At 56.6% G+C, this 16,537-nt stretch overlaps 1 protein-coding gene across 1 annotated transcript; it reads right to left on the bottom strand.

Moving 5' to 3' along the window:
* Positions 1-888: 888 nt before the first annotated feature.
* Positions 889-16,185, bottom strand: COL9A2 (collagen type IX alpha 2 chain). The gene is made up of 32 exons (XM_004371893.1): positions 16,114-16,185; positions 14,742-14,816; positions 13,409-13,444; positions 13,261-13,323; positions 12,135-12,188; positions 11,976-12,011; positions 11,855-11,878; positions 11,489-11,542; positions 11,076-11,129; positions 10,931-10,978; positions 10,638-10,694; positions 10,500-10,553; positions 10,116-10,169; positions 9,676-9,729; positions 9,501-9,554; positions 9,323-9,376; positions 7,983-8,036; positions 7,528-7,581; positions 7,250-7,303; positions 6,152-6,196; positions 5,745-5,798; positions 5,106-5,159; positions 4,762-4,815; positions 4,604-4,675; positions 4,272-4,307; positions 4,101-4,145; positions 3,981-4,013; positions 3,641-3,787; positions 3,276-3,330; positions 2,721-2,909; positions 1,514-1,591; positions 889-1,088 (listed from the first exon to the last, which is right to left on the bottom strand). Exons 1-32 carry the CDS (start codon positions 16,183-16,185, stop codon positions 889-891), a joined length of 2,067 nt encoding a protein of 688 aa, XP_004371950.1.
* Positions 16,186-16,537: the final 352 nt, after the last annotated feature.

Below are 16,537 nucleotides of genomic sequence, written 5' to 3'. Positions count from 1 at the left end.
CAAGATAAATAAGACATCATTGGGTCCTTGCCACAGCTGTACAAAGGCTCAGAAGGGATTTGCCCAAAGTTACCCAGGAGGTCACTGTCCTGACTCCACCCCCTGGTCCTTCCCACAGATGTTCCTCAGACATGCCAGGCCATGCCATCTGAATGCTCACAACTCAGGATGTGCCCAGAGGAAGGTGCCCCACACCCTGCCTCCCCTGCTGGAACCCCTGACCATCATACCCAGGCAATGGAGACCAGGACAAACCTCCCACCCTCATTCCACAAGAAATTAAGCCCAACAACTCACATCTTGGTTTGTACCCAAGTTGGGGGATTTTATTTACAGAAATGCCTGGGTGGGACCAGGGAAGAGGGGCCAGGAGGGCAGAGCCATAAAGAGAAGGGAGATGGGTGTTTAAATAGTCAGATGGGAGGTAGGGAGGAAGTAGTGAAGCTGGCTTAAAGATGGCCATCTCAGGGAAGACACCCATCAGCAGTCCCCCAGTAAGTCCAGGGGGTGGGGATAGGGTCAGGAACTGGCAGAGACCTCAGTCCACCTGCCCCAGGGACAAGATGGTCAGTGGGAGGATGGTACAGATTAAGGAGACATTTGGTAACATCTGAGTGGTAACATCCTGAGAAGGAAAGCCACCCATTCTCTTCAGAGCTTCAACTCTCCAGCAACACTTGCCCTGTCGGCCTCACTTTTTCACTCTGATGCCTTCCCTTCCCTTCCCCCATGTTTTAGAATGTACTTTTCCTCAGGACTCCTGGGTTTCAGACAAAAGGTCCTAGGAAAAGTAGTTTCCTGGGCTGCAGGGTGGGGTGCATGTCCACCCAGAGGGAATCTAGTCCTTTCCCCCCAGGATGCCCACCAGGCTCTATCCTGGCCTGATGCTCACGGCCCTTTGATGGATCCTGGCTCCGTAAGGCGGGCAGAGGCATAGGCTGAGGCTCCAAGGCAGGCCGCAGGCTCACAGAAGCCAGGCAGCCCCACGGGGCCTGGCAAGCCAGGGTGGCCTGCCTCTCCTGGAGCCCCTGGGGACCCTCGGTCTCCATCCTTGCCATTGATTGCCTGGCCAGGCCGGCCAGGGAGGCCTGTGTAAGGGAGAAGGTCAAGACATCAGGGCCTCCTCCGGTCTCTGCCCTAGAATTCTTAAGTCTCATATTGCAGGTGGGGAAAATGAGGCCAAGGACACCACAGGAAGAAGGGACTCTGACCCAGCCACAAGAGATTGTGAGAGAATCGTGTGATTTTCCATTACTCCCAACTCCTAATCAGTGAGCCTTGGGAGCAAATGCCCCTTCCTTCCCCACCAGGAAGCAGAACCCCAGTTGTCCAGTTCCCAGTCAGACCTCACCCCGAGGCTCATGGGTGCTCCAGAGGGATGGATGCAAAAGCTGGCTGGCTGGGACTGAGATGGCTGAGTGTGAGGCCTCCATGAAGGGACCCAGGTGACCATGGGTCATTAGATCCCAGAGGCCAGGGGCAGAACTGCAGCTGGGCAGGGCTAAGGTCTTACCTGGGATCCCTGGTGGCCCAGGCATCCCGGGGTGCCCACGTCCCACGTCTCCCCGATCACCTTTCTCTCCACGTTTTCCTGCAGAGAAAGAAAAGAGCATTAGTTTTTCAGAATTGGAAGATGATTTTTCTACTTTGTTTGCTATTTCATTTCTGTTGCACACACAGCAATTATTCCTGTGTTGTGATAGTTTGTGACAGGGGAATGTTGGAAACGACCACGTAGGACTGGTTAAATAAGTAAAGTCCCAGACGTCCCAGACATTGGATGGAAGACTCTGCAGCTGTTAACGTTTCTTACAGAAAAGTGTCTAATAATACCAGTCTAAACCAGTTCCGTTGAGTTGATTCCGACTCATGGTGACCCCACATTTGTCAGAGTAGAATTGTGAACCATAGGGTTTTCAATGGCTGATTTTTTGGAAGTAGATTGCCAGGTCTTTCTTCTGAGTTGCCTCTGGGTGGGCTTGAACCTCCAGCCTTGCAGTTAGTAGCCAGACGCATTAACTGCACCACCTAGGGACTCCAAATAATAATAGCTAGCATTTATTAGGAGCCCTGGTGGCGCAGTGGTTAAGAGCTCACCTGCAGTTCGAATCCACCAGCTGCTCCTTGGAAACCCTATCGGGCAGTTCTACTCCGTCCTATAGGGTCACTATGAGTCGGAATCCACTACGTGCCAAGCAATGATCTAAGAACTTCATGGAATCACCTCTAAATAGAATCCCCAATATGGTGCTGTGAGGTTGGTACTGTTAATATCCTCATTTTACAGATGATAAATCTAAGGCCCAGGGAGATCAATAGGTAACTTGTCCAATGTCCATAAGCAGACAGTGGCAGGTCTGTGACTCCAGAACCTGCCCTCTTCGCTACTTTGCTAACTTGCCTCCCCGCCTCTAGAGCATGGAAAGACATTTACGAGGTACCACTAAGTTAGAAAGACAAAACAACCCATGTAAGAAAACAGTATGTTCATTTCCAGCAATTTGCCACTGGGCAAGAAAGCTCAGAGTATTTCTTGAAAAACCTGACTGAGGGAAAATGGGGGGAAAAGTGCTTGTATCTCGTCCTGGGAGGGGGAATGGTAAAGGGCAGAGGGAAGCAGGAGGCGGAGCAGTCAGCCAGCCTGAAGCCCCTGGCTGGCCTTGGCCAAATCCCCCCTGCCCAGCCCCCACTCCACCCCCAACGCACAGCAGCACACTCACCCTTGGGCCCCGTGTTGCCGATCTGACCCACGGCCCCCACGATGCCAGGAATTCCCCGAGGGCCAGGGTGCCCGTGGGGTCCCTGTTTGCCTGGGTACCCAGGAGGTCCTGGGGGCCCTGGAGGGCCCACCATTCCGACTGCACCCAGGGCTTCCCGCTTGGCACTCACAGCCACCTCTGCCAGTTGCTCTGGAGGGAAGGAGGAAAGGAGGGAGGTAGAGAGGTGATGGGTATCACCCCCAAGTTAAACTGGAGGAGGCAGAGCATCCTGATGGCTCCTGACCCCTCAGTTTGCAGTCAGAAAAGCTCCATGTTTATTTAACTTCCCCCTTCCTCAGGCCCTGCTTTACTGACGTCAGAGGTCCAGAGAGGGCTGAGATTTATCCAAGGTCCTGCAGCTGTTTGGAGGCAGAGCTGGGGTGAGCACCCAGGACTCCTGACTCTCCGGCCAGGAGACAACAAGGCAATAGGGAGGGGCTCCTGCAGGGTCCAAATGCCCTGAAATGGGCTGGGGGTGGGGGGGCGGGGCGGGCTGGGCGCTGCCTCTCCCCTCACCTTGCAGCATCTTCAGCACCACGTCCACGATGTGCTGGTCACTGGCATCTCGGCCCTGAAAGCAGAAGGGCCTTTCAGGAAGAAAGAAAGCCCTGGGCTGCCAAGGCTGACCGCTCCTGCACCCTGTGACTCCCTCCTGCTGCCATCTGGGAAGTCAGAGAGAAGGCTCCTCACAGGAAGCACTTTTCAGTATCTGACTGAAATCCCTCCTGCTGCCCCCATACCCGTCCTCTCCGCATTGGAGCTTGGAAGCAACCTCAGAGAAGCCAGTCGGCTTCAGGGAATTCCCAGCCTTTGGGGGATAAGCAGCATCCCCAAAGACATTTCCTAACTAGGAGAATTCCCCTTCCCGGGGGCCAACTCACCGCCACGCCCTGTCTCCCGGGCAGCCCGGGAATGCCTCTGCTTCCAGCCAGTCCTCGAGGGCCGGGTAGCCCTGGGTAGCCCTGAGGCCCTGGGGCTCCCGCATCCCCAGTGGGCCCAGGGTAGCCGGGTTCTCCGCGGACTCCTTGCTGCCAGGGGCGGGGGTGGGTGCAGAGGAAGTGAGAAGGCACTCAGGCAGGAAAGGTGGGGGTGTATGGTGGAGGAAAAGGAGAGGCGCGGGAGTGGGTGGGGGAGCTGTGGCCCCTGGACAGGAGGAGGTACCAGGGAAGCGCCAAGGGAAGGGGCGAGGAGGACAGCGGCGACGGGACGGGCAGGACTTACCTGCCCCTTGGGCCCCGGCTCGCCAGACTCCCCCTGCAGACACAAGGAACCAGGGTTAGGAAGTGGTAGGGCCCGGAGCCCACCCACCGTCCCCGACCCGCCCCCAGGCAGCCCGCCCACCTTCTCGCCTTTCTCTCCGGGGAGGCCGGCGACACCCGGATCGCCCTGCCGAGAGAGCACAAAGATCAGCCGCGCAGCCTGGTGGGGACGTGGGGAAGGGGCGCGGCCGCCCGCGGGAAGGTTTGGACCCCCGGAGGCGGCGGCGCGGGGCAGGGGAGGCGCTGTACTCACCACTCCGCCGCGGGGCCCGGTCTTCCCCGGGGAACCCTGCAGAAAAGCAGAATGAGGGGCCTGGAGAGCTCTTTCTCCAGGGAGGGGCTAGGTCCATGCCCCCGCCCCACACCCCGGCCACACCCCTCTGGCCTCGCCCACCCAGAGGGTACTTTGTTCCCCGCAGATTTTGAACGTTCAAGAAGCAGCTAACTGAGCTCCTCGACCCCTTCCACCGGCTCCACCTCTCCCACCTCTCCCACCTCTCCGACCTCCCCACTCCTCCCCCACCTTCCCATTCTCCCCTACCCCGCCACAGGGTCTGAGGAGCTCTTTCCAGCCCCATTTGATACCTTGTCCCCTTTGATGCCTGGCAAGCCTTGGGGCCCTGGAATTCCGGGGGACCCCTGGTCTCCTTTGGGGCCCTGAGGAGAAAAGAAACCAGAGGGGATAAATCAAATGAGGTGCCCAGGTATGCTCCCTGCCCCTACCTCAGCTGGCCTAAACTCACCTGTCGACCTTGAGGACCTGGCCGCCCCACTGGCCCCCTCTCACCCTGGTCACCCTGAAATGGAAAGACAGGGTCATGCCCAGGCTATCAGCAGGGGCAGCCAGGCCCCAGACCTTGCATGGTCAGGGTGTCCTCCATTCCTGCTGCCACTAGCATGAGGGTCTTTTGCTCCACTTCACAGACCAGCAAGCTGAGGCCCAGGGTGGGGAAGCCTCTCACGGACTGGGAGGGACTGAGCAGGTGGTGGAGCCAGTGAGAGGACCCAGAGCTCAGATTCAGCAGTGCCAGCTGCTGCAAAGTCCCCCAGGAAACGACCAGTTACCTTCTGTGGTCCAGGCACTTACCTTCTGCCCCATGATGCCCCGGGGACCAATTTCTCCTCGAGGCCCTGGCTCTCCCTGGGGGACAGAGAAACTGGGGGTAAATAGTAGTCCTGTCAGGACACTCCCTTCCACACCTGGCTAGCCCCTCTCCACCCTGGGGTCTCAGCCTTCCTTGACCCCATGTTACATGCTCTCGGGTCCCTGTACTTTTCCTTCAAGAAACCAAGAAACTTTTAATTAGTTGTCATGTGATCATTTATTTAATGCCTGTCTTTCCCACTGAAGTGTAAGCTCCATACCAGTAGGAGACTATGTCTGTCTCAGAATCTAACACAGTTGTGGGTATTTGGTCAATGTTTACAGAATGAATAAATGAATGAATGACTCTGTTGGATTCTCAGGCCCAATCAGCTTGGCCATCTGGGGAGGCCACACCCCAGGACAGAACCAGTCCCACCCTCACTGCATTATACACAGGGAAACACGGTCTCAGAGAGAAGGGAGCATTTCTGGGTTAGTGCAGAGCCCAGACTGGCACCCAGAGCACCTCCCAGGCTGGGGCTGTACTCCATGGCCTCACCCTGACCGTGTGCTGAGGGTTCTCAGGCCTGGGATGTCCAAAGCAAGAGCACTGTGTCAGTGGAGTGGGCAGTCACTTACCTCTTTCCCAGGAGGACCAGAGAATCCGGGGAGGCCCTGCTGGCCTGGCTCACCCTACAGGAAAACACATTTCTAAGGTCATTCTGGGTGGCCCAGTCAGGCCCATGGCCTTGGGGAAACACAATGGACCCTAAACAGAGTCCAGAACCAACTGAATTGGGGAAGGGGAGAGGGTGTTCTTGGTCGTGGCTTCTGGGTTCTACTGATCTTCCATGCATTCAGTCTCCAATGAGCTGTGCTCTCAGAGGGGTTCGGGTTGTTAGGTCCAAGGGGCTGTGTCCAGGCTGAATCAGTGAGCCTTGGAGGAGGCCTGAGGCTTGCAGTCTTTAGGCCATGCCCTGGTCCCTGCCCCCAGGCTCCCTTGCTCAAATGGGACCAATTCTGCCCCCAGCTTGGTGTCACCTCACCTTGTCTCCAGGGGCCCCTTTTGTCCCGGGCTGGCCTGGCACACCCTGCAGAAAGAAGTCGACATCAATTCCTGTTCTGGCAGGGGGTCCCCATGCATTGGCTGCTTTGCCTCCCACCCCCAATCCACATTTCCCCACCCTGTGGGAGCTGAATGGCAGAAGGCCTGGCCACAATCCTGTAGACTGTGTCCTCCACCCCTGGCCTCCAGAGCCCAGGTGGGAGAGGAGCACGGTACAGAGAGGCCTGCCTACCAGGACCTGTGGACCGTGGGAAAAGATGAGCACACTTACGTGCTCGTAGGTACACAGGCTCACACATGCACATATAAGTGCCTCCAGGGACACAAGTGTACACGCAAGCATAAAAGCAAGCTTCAGCCACTCAGTACTCCTGTCAGGGAGGGAAAGAGGACTCCTATGCTGGGCTCTTAGAAGGTGTCAGATGGAGATGGGTCTGAAAGGTGAGAAAGCATAGAGACAGGGGAAGGCCATTTCAAGCAGAGACATCAGCAAAGACAAAAGCTTGGGGGTAGAAAAGCCAAGGCACTTTTTGGGAGTGTTGAAAAGGGAGAAGACCTAGCAGGGTAGTGGCTGGTGAAGGTTGGGGTCAGAAGGTTGGGGTCAGATTTTGGTAGTCCTTGAATACAAAGATGAGCTGTAAGGACAAAGATTGCATATGTCTTGTTCATAAATATTTCCCTATCACTTAATATACCTCAGGTACTCGATAACTATGTATCAAACGACTGAACTGAATGACTTTTTTGCTGTAGGCAATGGGGAGCTTTGGAAGGTGTTTTAGCAAGGAAATGGTCAGATTCCACTTAGGCAGCATGGAGGGTTGGGATGGCCAAAGAGAAGGCTAGAGCGATTGTCCAAAGGATAAGGTTTAAACCAGGCAGGGACTGCAGAGGTGGTGATAAGGCCTGGGCTGGGGACAAGGACTGCAGAAAGAATTCTGAGTGTGTGGATTTTAGCCTAATCAGCTACTCATGCCATTGTAGGGAGGTGGGCAACAGAGTGTCTGACCGCTCAGAGGCCAGGGAGGGGAAGCAACTTGCCTGTAGAGCAGAACCTGTGACTTCACCAGATACTCACCGCTAGACCCTGGTGACCTGGGTTTCCTGGCCGCCCCGCCTGTCCTGCACTGCCCTGGAGAGACAAAGAGCCAGAGGCCCAGATTAGAGCTTCAGCCAGAGGGCTTATGGCTTCCACCCAAGTGCAGGTAGGGAAACGGAGGATTGTCATGGGAAATATGACACCCCTGAGGATCCAAGGCTCCTGGGCCTATAGGAGCAGTGTGATAGGGCTCATGGTACTGAGTTAGGTGGGGTCCTGACCCTTACCCCAATCCCACCAGCAGCCCCAACTCCTACCTTCATGCCAGGTGTGCCTGGGGTCCCATCCTTGCCATCGATGCCTGGGGGGCCCTGCTCAGGAGGAAAGTTGAGGGAAATTCACAATGGGGAGATGCCTGGGGTCAGGCCACCCACCCACATCCCTCTGTGATAGTAAGTCTTGTCATCTTGGGAAGCCCCACCAGTCAACTGGGTGAGGGGAGCTGAAGTGGAAGAGGGGGTCACAGGGAATGAACCATAGTCCTTCCATGGTGTGGGTGATAAGTTTCCCAGATTGCTGCAAGCTTCCATTCCCATATATCATCACCCCTATTTTACAGGTGAAGAAACTGTGGCACAGAAAGGGAAAGGCATTTACCAAGGTTACAGAGCCAACTCGCCTGCAACAGATTCCCAGGCCCCTCTTAGAGGGGGTTTGAACAAAGCTGACTGGACCCTGCCCTCTGTCTGGTGGGCCTGGGCCTGGCACTTACGGTCACTCCTTTCGGGCCTGTTAGTCCCTGGGGTCCTCGAACACCTTGGCTGCCCTGCAAAGTAGATAGAGATCAGGTCACCTTCAGGACACTTAGCCCCTGCCTGGCTGTTCAGAGAGGAGAATAGCTGAGTAGAATGACCTCTGGGTTTCAAGGTCCCCCTGCACAGGCCACACTGTGCAGGGGCTGGAGGAGAGGGGCCCGCGAGTGCCCTTTCTGCCCTGGAACCAGCAGGAGAGAGTAGAGATGAGCTGAGCCGAGCTGGGCTGGCCTGGGGCAGGGGCAGGGGTGGGAGCCAGCATTCCCTGAGACCCCGGCTAATGCCGTGAGCTCCATTCATGTAAAGAGACACAACAACCAGGCACAATGTGTGGACTTTATTTGGGTCATGATTTGAGCGAGAACTGTAAGAGGATATTTTTTGAGATAATTAGGGGAAAAAAATGAACCTAGATGGGTTATTGTTGTTGTTAAGTGCCATTGGGTCGATTTTGACTCATAGCGGCCCCAGGTGACAGAGTAAGAACTGCCCTATAGGGTTTTCTTGGCTGTAATCTTTACGGAAGTAGATCACCAGGTCTTCCTCCCTGGGAGCCACTGGATGGCTTTGAACCACTAACCTTTTGGTTAGCAGCAGACTGCTTAACTGTTTGCCACACCAGGGCTCCTGAATGGTTGATAATTAGATGATGATAAGCAATAATTTTTAATTCTGTTAGCTGTGATAATAATATTGTGATTAAGTAAGAAAAAGTCCTTATTTTTTAGAGATACATACAGAAGTATCTAGGGGTGAAATGACATGATATTAAGGATTTGCTTAAAATATCAGAACAAAACAATAACAACAAAGTGAAGGAAGGGAAGAAAGGGATGAAATAAGCGAGTATGGCAAACTGTTAACCCTGGAATCTAGGAAACAGGTATATCAGGATTCATTATGTTGTTCTCTCTACTTTTGTGTATGCCTAAAAACTTGCATTATAAAGAGCTAAAACCTAACAATAACAATTAAATAAAGAGTTAAAGAGAACTGGGATCCAGACCAAGTCCCATTAACCTCATGAATGATTTGCTGGAATTTCATTGTCTGGCCCCAGTGACCGTGGGACCAGATCCCATGGCCTCTCCCAAATCTGAATTTGGTCAGCAACAGGCTAGGCTTGGAGGAACAGGGGGTTGGCAGGGCTGTCGGGGCAGCCTGAGTGTTGGTATAGATACTCATCCCCCGCAGCAGTCCTGGACACACAGACACACAGAGTCTCACACACATATGGAGCTGAGTCTTGCCCAGTACTCCCCAAGGACCCCAACTGGACACGGGGTGGCTGAGGACTCACCACATCACCCTTCTCCCCAGCTCGGCCTGGGGGCCCCCGTGGCCCCTCCTCACCCTGGCAAGAAGGACAAACAGGAATCCAGGTTACATGGGCTCAGGGAGAACTGCACTCACTTCGCAGCCCCAGGAACCCAGCTGGAGGAGGTGGGGGTGGGTGGGCCAGGCAGTAGCAGACTTACCGGGGACCCGGCGGCGCCAATGGGGCCCTCCATACCTTTGTACCCGCGAGGACCCTGGGGAGAGGAAAAGGTTGCAGGTCAGTACTGGCTGAACCCCAGAGGCCAAGTGACCTCTGACCCCAGACAAGTGAGCCCAGAGGTCAAGGAAGATCTTGCAGGACACCCCCAGACTCACCATCTCTCCCTTAGCTCCTGCCATGCCTGGGTAGCCCCTGATGCCCTGGGGACCCTATCAAGACAGAAAAGTGACAGTAATGGCAGTTAGAAGGCCCACTTCATGATGTTTCTCTGACACCCCTTCCCCCACCCCATCTTCACAGTGCCCCTCTGGGGCAGGCGGCATCATCCCTATTCACAGATGGGACATTGAGGCTCAGAGCTGGGATAGGACTTGCCAGGATCATGCAAAGGGACGGTGGCAGAACCTGGACCTCAGCTGGGTCTTCTGACTGACAGCCTTGGTCCTGTCCCCTCATTTCTGACAGCCCCTCTGTCCCCACCCAGAGACACTCCCAACGGGCGCAGGAGTCTCTTCCACAAGCTAAAGCAAGGGAATGACTCCATACGGGCACCCAAGAAGAGAGACAGGAGGGCCTCAGGGGGAGGTGTCCTTACCGGTGGTCCAGGGATGCCTTGCTCTCCAGAGGCACCCACATCTCCCTTGGGACCCTAAGGGACATCAATGAGCTGTCAGACAGGCAGGCAGACAGAGAGACAGATATACAGGCAACCAAAGATACAATCCTCCTTCCCCAAAAGCAGACAGGAAGGACCCTTAGGAACCACACAATCTCATGTTACAGGTGGGGAGATTGAGCCTCAGCAAGGAGAAGGGGCTTTCCTGGCACATTGACCTGGAACATAGGCCTTCTGCCTCCCAGCTCAAGGCTCTGTCTCCAGTAACTCACAGGGGAAGGCATAGGGATAAAGGAGGGGAAGACCCCTTTAGGACCTTCTCCACATAATGGCCCTCCCAAGGCCCTGGGCCCGCACACTCACTGGCTTCCCCTGGCGGCCAGGATCGCCCAGAACTCCGCGTTTGCCTGGATGCCCCTGGAGGGAAGGAGAAAGCTCAGGGTGAGGCCCACTCCTGGTCACCTGCTCCACCCTCCCAAGACTTGGGTCAGGAGCTCTCACCTTCACTCCCTGCAGCCCTGGGGGGCCTTTCACACCCGCTGGACAGTTGGTTGGGCACTGGAAAGAAAACCCCACAGGTCCTGTGGTCACTGGCCTGCCCCAGGCTGGCAGGGCAGTGCTCCCAGCACCCCTTCTCCTGCAGCTGCCCCCATCCCCCTATCTTGCCAACTCCTGAACTCTCCTCTCACCCAACTTGGCGGAACCCATGCCACTGACCCCATCTCCATGACCACCCCTCTCCAGCTGACCCACCCCTCCTTGCACTAGCCCCGCCCTAGGCCCCTGCCCCTCACCAGGAAATCCGCGCTGCCTTCGAGGCCCTGGATAGTTCCTGGGCGGCCCTGAGTGGAGATGTACGAAGATGGAGCCTGATGCAACCCTTCCCCACCCAGCTTGTGCCAAGGACCCTTCTCCTTCCCCAGGTCTGAGGACACATACCGGTTTGCCAGGGGGCCCTGGAGGTCCTTCTGGTCCCTCTGGTCCAGGATCCCCCTGGAAGCAGGAGACGCCCAAATCATATCCCCTGCCAGCCCTGCCAAGGCCACTTCTGCCCCCACCTCCTCCAGTTCCTGCCACTGCCCTGCCCACCCTGCCCTCCAGGCCACCTCCTGAAAGTTGGAGTCTTGGGAAAATCAAGGCCTGATTGGCAGGGGATAACCCCACCCCTTGGTCTCCCTGAAAAACCTGCTACAGGGTGAGCTCAGCAGCAGGGGCTTCTGCTCTAGACATGGAGGAGCTACCTGGTGGCCAGAAGCAGGCCCAGCAACTCCCTGGAGTGAGACCACCCCAGCTTACCACCTTGGAGGAGAAGGGCATGAGGCAGTGTGAGCAGAGGGGTGGCTGGGTCTCACCTTGGGGCCTGGGATACCAATCACACCAGGGAGGCCAACAGGTCCAGGTGGTCCCTGGGGAGCAGAGACCTCGATGACTGGGATGTCTCAGAGGGTCAGCCCATGCCAGACCTGAAGGAATGGGCACCAAAGGGCACCAAAGCTCCCTTCTCTTTTACTTTGTGACCAACCCCCAAGAGACTGGGGCTTTAAGGACCAGAGAATTCCAAAGCCAGTGGAAAGGTCCAGAGTGGGCTGGCCCAGGGTCTCTGACAAGTCTACCCATCCCTGACAGCATCATGGCATGCTGCCCCCCGCCATGATGGACATTCTGTCTCCTTCTTCCCTAGGAGTCCCTGGGACCATGCCCCATCCCTGAAGACTTACAGGAGGTCCAGTGAAGCCGGGGCCCTGGAATAGAAGGGAAGGGGTTTGGGTTCATGGCTCCCTCCCTACACCTCCCCCTACCCACATAGGGTCCCTTGAAGCCCCTGTGGGGTATACTCACTGGCAGGCCAGGGGGACCTGGGAGCCCAGGCTGGCCCTGCAGGAGCAATGGGAGAGGCTCAGAAGGTGGGGTCTTCTGGGACACTGTTCTTCTTTACTGCAGCCCCTCCTGATCTCTGGCCCTAGATTGACCACGCTGAGGCATCAGCTGGCCACTTACCTTAACTCCAGGAATCCCCAGGGGGCCAGGCTCCCCCTTGGCTCCAGTTAAACCCTGTGGAAGAAGTAGGGAGGGTTAATGAGGGGCAAACCTCCTCTCTGACCCATGGGGCAGGTAACATCCAGGGCCTTTCCTGGGTGGGCCTAGGCACCCTTTTGCCACTCTCTGTGCAGGTCTAGGGGCCTCAAAACCGCCGCTTCCTTTCCCCCAGTTCCCACAGTAGCTCTGGGAGGCAGGACAGGCTTATCATCTTTTGAAAGATGAGAAACCAATGCTCAGAGACTTGTCATAGCCCAACCCTCATGTCTCCCAATTTAGGGGTCTAAAAGATGTAGACATAGATCAGTCTGCCCTTGGAAACTTTTTCTGAGCCTTAGTTTTCTCATCTGCAAAATGGGCTAATCCTGCTTACCTCTCTAAGTGGATGTGAGAGCTAGTGTGCTAGTGGAAAGCAATGTGCTTTGTAAACTTTGCAGGGTATAGGTGAGTTTGGAAGGGCCCTGGTGGCTGGTTGCAGCCCTGGCCTCACCTCCTGAGTCAGTATAGCAGAGGCAACTCATGGGGGCCTTTGCTTCCTCCCGTCTTTCAGTGACTGACCCCAGTGTATCCCCCCAATAAGATGACTGTCCCAATGCCCCTGGGACTGGCTGTGCCCACAAGCCCATGATCTTGGGAGCCCCTGGGAGCTCTGTGGTATCAGCCAAATGAAGTTTCTCTCTTGGGTTGTGCCTAGGGTAAGGGATGGGGGAACAAGAGGGTGGGAGAAGAGGAGAGAGACCTTGGAAATGGGCACAACAGCAGCCCCACTCAGAGTATTCAGTCTGATACTTGGAGACCAGATATGTGACCCTGAGTCCTGACTGCTACAGACGAGCAGGACAACCCTGAACCTTGCAGAAAGCAGAAGCCACCACTTGACCCCCATTTGCATGTGATTCAATGTTCCTGGGGTGTTGTGAGGTTCCAGTGATGTTATAGGTCACGTAAAGTGAGGGGGGCACACACCTGTGGATGATTCTCCATTCTGCTGCCCAGCTCTGAACAGATCAGTGAAGATGCCAGAACTTGGGCTCTGAAAGTCAGTGGGTGGAGCCCTAACCTGCCCTCCCAGCACACCAGTACTCACATCAATCCCAGGCTTCCCATCTGGCCCATCTGGCCCGGGTTTGCCAGGCTCCCCCTTGGGTCCCTTGAAAACAGAGAGGAGCAAACATTAGCAAGAGGAGGGCAAGAACTGGAAGGGTCAAAGGGCAAAAGGGAAAAAAGGCGCTCACCAGAGGGCCAGGTTTTCCAGGGGGCCCCTTGTCACCCTGCAAGATAAGAGTTGGTGAAACAGCATTCTACACCTCATGGTACCCCAAGTGGGCACACAAGGCCCTGGCTGTCCAGTCTCAACTGCTCCTCTCCTCACTCTGTCATATCTTCTGTCCTGGGTTCCCTCAGTCTTGTAATTTTTAGGAAAATATCCTCCTTTCCCTCAAAAAACCATCAGTAGGTTGAGACTAACCCCAGCCGGGCTGGAGAAGGTGAAATCAGCATGCAAGTGAGTTTTGGACACCTGATGTTGGTGAGGTAGCAGGTATGACATCTGCAAACGGGGCTGTGGGCTCCAAGTCATCCCTCAGGGCTGCTGCCTCTTGGATTTGGGCAAGTGTGGGAAAAAACTTGGGGCTTTCAGAGGAACTTGAAGAGGTGAGCAAGGGAGACAGTAGCTCTATTCTGGATTGTGGGTCAGGAAAATGAGGGGCTGGGGGAGGGTCCAAGGATCAAGCGGCCAGTGAGGAGGCTTGGGGTTTGGGGGTCCGTGAGGGGGCTTGTGAGAGGACATGGAGTTTGGGGACCTGTGAAAAGGCAGATTCAATCTGTTCCCAAGGCAAGAAGAACCTCTTAGCTCAGTGACAAAGGACCCTTGGTGGAGGACAGGCAGGGCCTGTGGAGTCAGATCTCCCCCCGCCCCCCAGCCCTCCAGGCATTTGAGAGCCTGCAGCAGCCAGAGAATCTGGTCCTGGCCCAGCCCCACCGTCCTATGTTTGGGGTGGGGGTGGGGGGTACCAGGTTGAATAGAAGTCTGTCCAGGCGGGTAAACATGGAGCTGACCTCCTGCGGAAGCCTCCAGAATGAGGTATTTAACCCTCACCATGCTAAACAGAGCAGGGAACAACCCCAGCTGTTTCTAAATCGGGAAGAAAAAAAGCAAAGCAAAGAGACGAGTCTGGCCCCAGCCGGTGGGCGGTCTGGCCAAGGCTCCCAAGCTACCTGAAGTAGCGTCCAGGCGTGCTAGAGACAGGGAAGGGGATTAAGGCGTCTCCATCTCAACGGAAAGGAGGGGAGGAGAGGTGGATAAGGACATGCTGTGAGCTGTGGTCTGCAGGCAGAACAGCAGCTCCTTGTGCGCTGGAGGCTATAACGGGCTCTGCAGCTCAGGAATGGTCTGAGTTTTTTGTAGAACAAACGGTCCTTGTGGTGCAGGCCGGTGCCGCCTACTGGCGACAGGGGGCACTGCGCCTCCAGCTGCCTATCCTTTAATCCCACCCCCAGCCCACCGCTCACAAAGCTGCCCTTTGTCGGCGGCCTCCCTCCCGCTCGGGTCCCAGGTTTCAGACTCACGTCGATGCCGTCGGATCCAGGCACTCCCGGCGGGCCCGGGGGGCCCGGGGGGCCCGGCTGCCCCGGCGGACCTCTCTGAAAACACACACAGGGGTGCAACTCTCAGTGCAGGGAACGGGGCGTCCTAGGGGCTGCAGGCGACCCGGGAGCTGGATCCCAGGGGTGCACCTCCCCCGAAGAAAGGGAGCTCCTCAAAAAGCTGCGAACTCTCATTATTGAGAACCTTCTGTGTTCCAGGTACTCCGCTAAACCATCATTACATACTTCTCTTACTGAATGCTCAGACCTCTAAGGCGGATACTGATAGGAGCCCCCGTACGCAGTTGAGGAAACAGGCTCGGAAAGATCAAAGGGCCCATATGGTCATAGAGGAGTCCCTGGGTAGTATAAATGGTGAACGCCCTCGGCTGCTAACTAAAACGTAAGAGGTTCGAATCCACCCAGAGGCAATTTGGAAAAAAGGATTGGCATCTACTTTTGAAAAATCAGCCACTGAAAATTCTATAGAGTACAGTTCTACCCTGACACACATGAGGTCGCCATGAGTCTGCGACAGGTCAATGGCAATTGGAACTGGAAATGGTCACGGAGAGTAAACGGTAGCTGAGTGAATGGTAGCTCTTATTACCATTTTTAGATAAACAAGAGGTATAGATGGTGAGTAGTGCCACCTCTCTTCTCCCACCCTCTACCTCTTCCACTCCGTGCGGTAAAGGCCTGGGAAAATGGGGGTGCGCAGTGGAGCGACCATAGGGTGCGGAAGCCGGTGCTATTTTCCCACCCAGCGCACCCCTCCCCAGCATTACTCCTCTGCCCTCTCTTGGGAAGTGCCAGGCTGGCGACCCGGAGGCAAGCTGCGACCCGCACACAGCACCAAGCGGCCCCGGGTGGGGTTCTCCCACCTGCGCTCGCGTTCCCTAGTCCTAGAAAGTCAGGCGCCCGCGCGCGAGCGGGTGACAGAGGCGGCCGCCAGCTGGAGCGACGTCTGGCCGAAGCCGGCGCCCCCGGGAGGCGGCGGGGGCGGAGGCTTGGAAGCCTGGTGAATGGGCACCATTGTCTCTCCCGCCACCTGGGCTCTCCTGGCTGCCAGGACCAGGCGCCAGCTCCTGCCCCAAGCGGCCTGTCCCGGGCAAGGCCGAGCATCTCCGGACAGGGTCCCTCTGGCTCCCCGGCTCACCCACCTTTCACGGAGCCGGCATGCGTACCATGGATGTCCCTACAGAGGGAACCTGGGCGGCGGGACTGTCCCAAGCTGCCCCCTCGGGTTAGAAGGTGTCAGTAGAGGGTGGGAGACAGGTAGAGCCCTTCACCAGACTCCTGGGTCCTGACCCCGCGCCCTGGACGACGGCACGGGGGTGGCCGCGGGACTTACGATCTGTGCCAGGGCGAGTCCGAGCACCTGCAGGAGAACAAGGAGGCTGCGGGGGGTGGCCGCAGCGGCCATGGAGGGTCCGAGAGGGGAAGGTGCTCGGTCCACGCACGGTCGGACGGACAGAGGCTGCAGCGCTGGCTGCTCTCGTACGCGGCGGGCCGGGCCTCCTCAATATGCAGTGGGGCGGGGCGGGGGACTGTCACCTGAGAGGGTCGGGGGGAGGGAGGCCGGTGCCCTCCGCCCAGCTCCGCCCAGCTCACTTCAGCCGCCTGCGCCCACCCTCCATCTTCTCCCCGCGCTTCCTGGATGCCCTCGCCAGGTAATCTGAGGGGCAATAAGGGTGCAAGACGGAAAGCATCTTCCAGTTTCTTTGTGAGAAGGCAGAGCGCCGTCCGGGGTTCGCCTCTGGGCCTGCCTTCCAGGG

The sequence above is a fragment of the Trichechus manatus genome, unplaced genomic scaffold (genome assembly GCF_000243295.1).
Source record: "Trichechus manatus latirostris isolate Lorelei unplaced genomic scaffold, TriManLat1.0 scaffold00015, whole genome shotgun sequence".
Lineage (NCBI taxonomy): Eukaryota > Metazoa > Chordata > Mammalia > Sirenia > Trichechidae > Trichechus > Trichechus manatus.
This window is presented reverse-complemented; position numbering and strand designations above follow the sequence as displayed.

What these genes read in the sequence shown, in the direction of transcription:
- COL9A2 (XM_004371893.1), bottom strand. Translation starts at nt 16,185, where the DNA reads ATGGCCGCTGCGGCCACCCCCCGCAGCCTCCTTGTTCTCCTGCAGGTG. An exon ending in CCGGCTTCACTGGACCTCCT is followed by an intron (nt 11,543 to 11,854) that starts GTAAGTCTTCAG and finishes TCTGCTCCCCAG; the next exon opens with GGACCACCTGGACCTGTTGG. An exon ending in CAGGTCACCAGGGTCTAGCG is followed by an intron (nt 6,197 to 7,249) that starts GTGAGTATCTGG and finishes TTCTTTCTGCAG; the next exon opens with GGTGTGCCAGGCCAGCCCGG.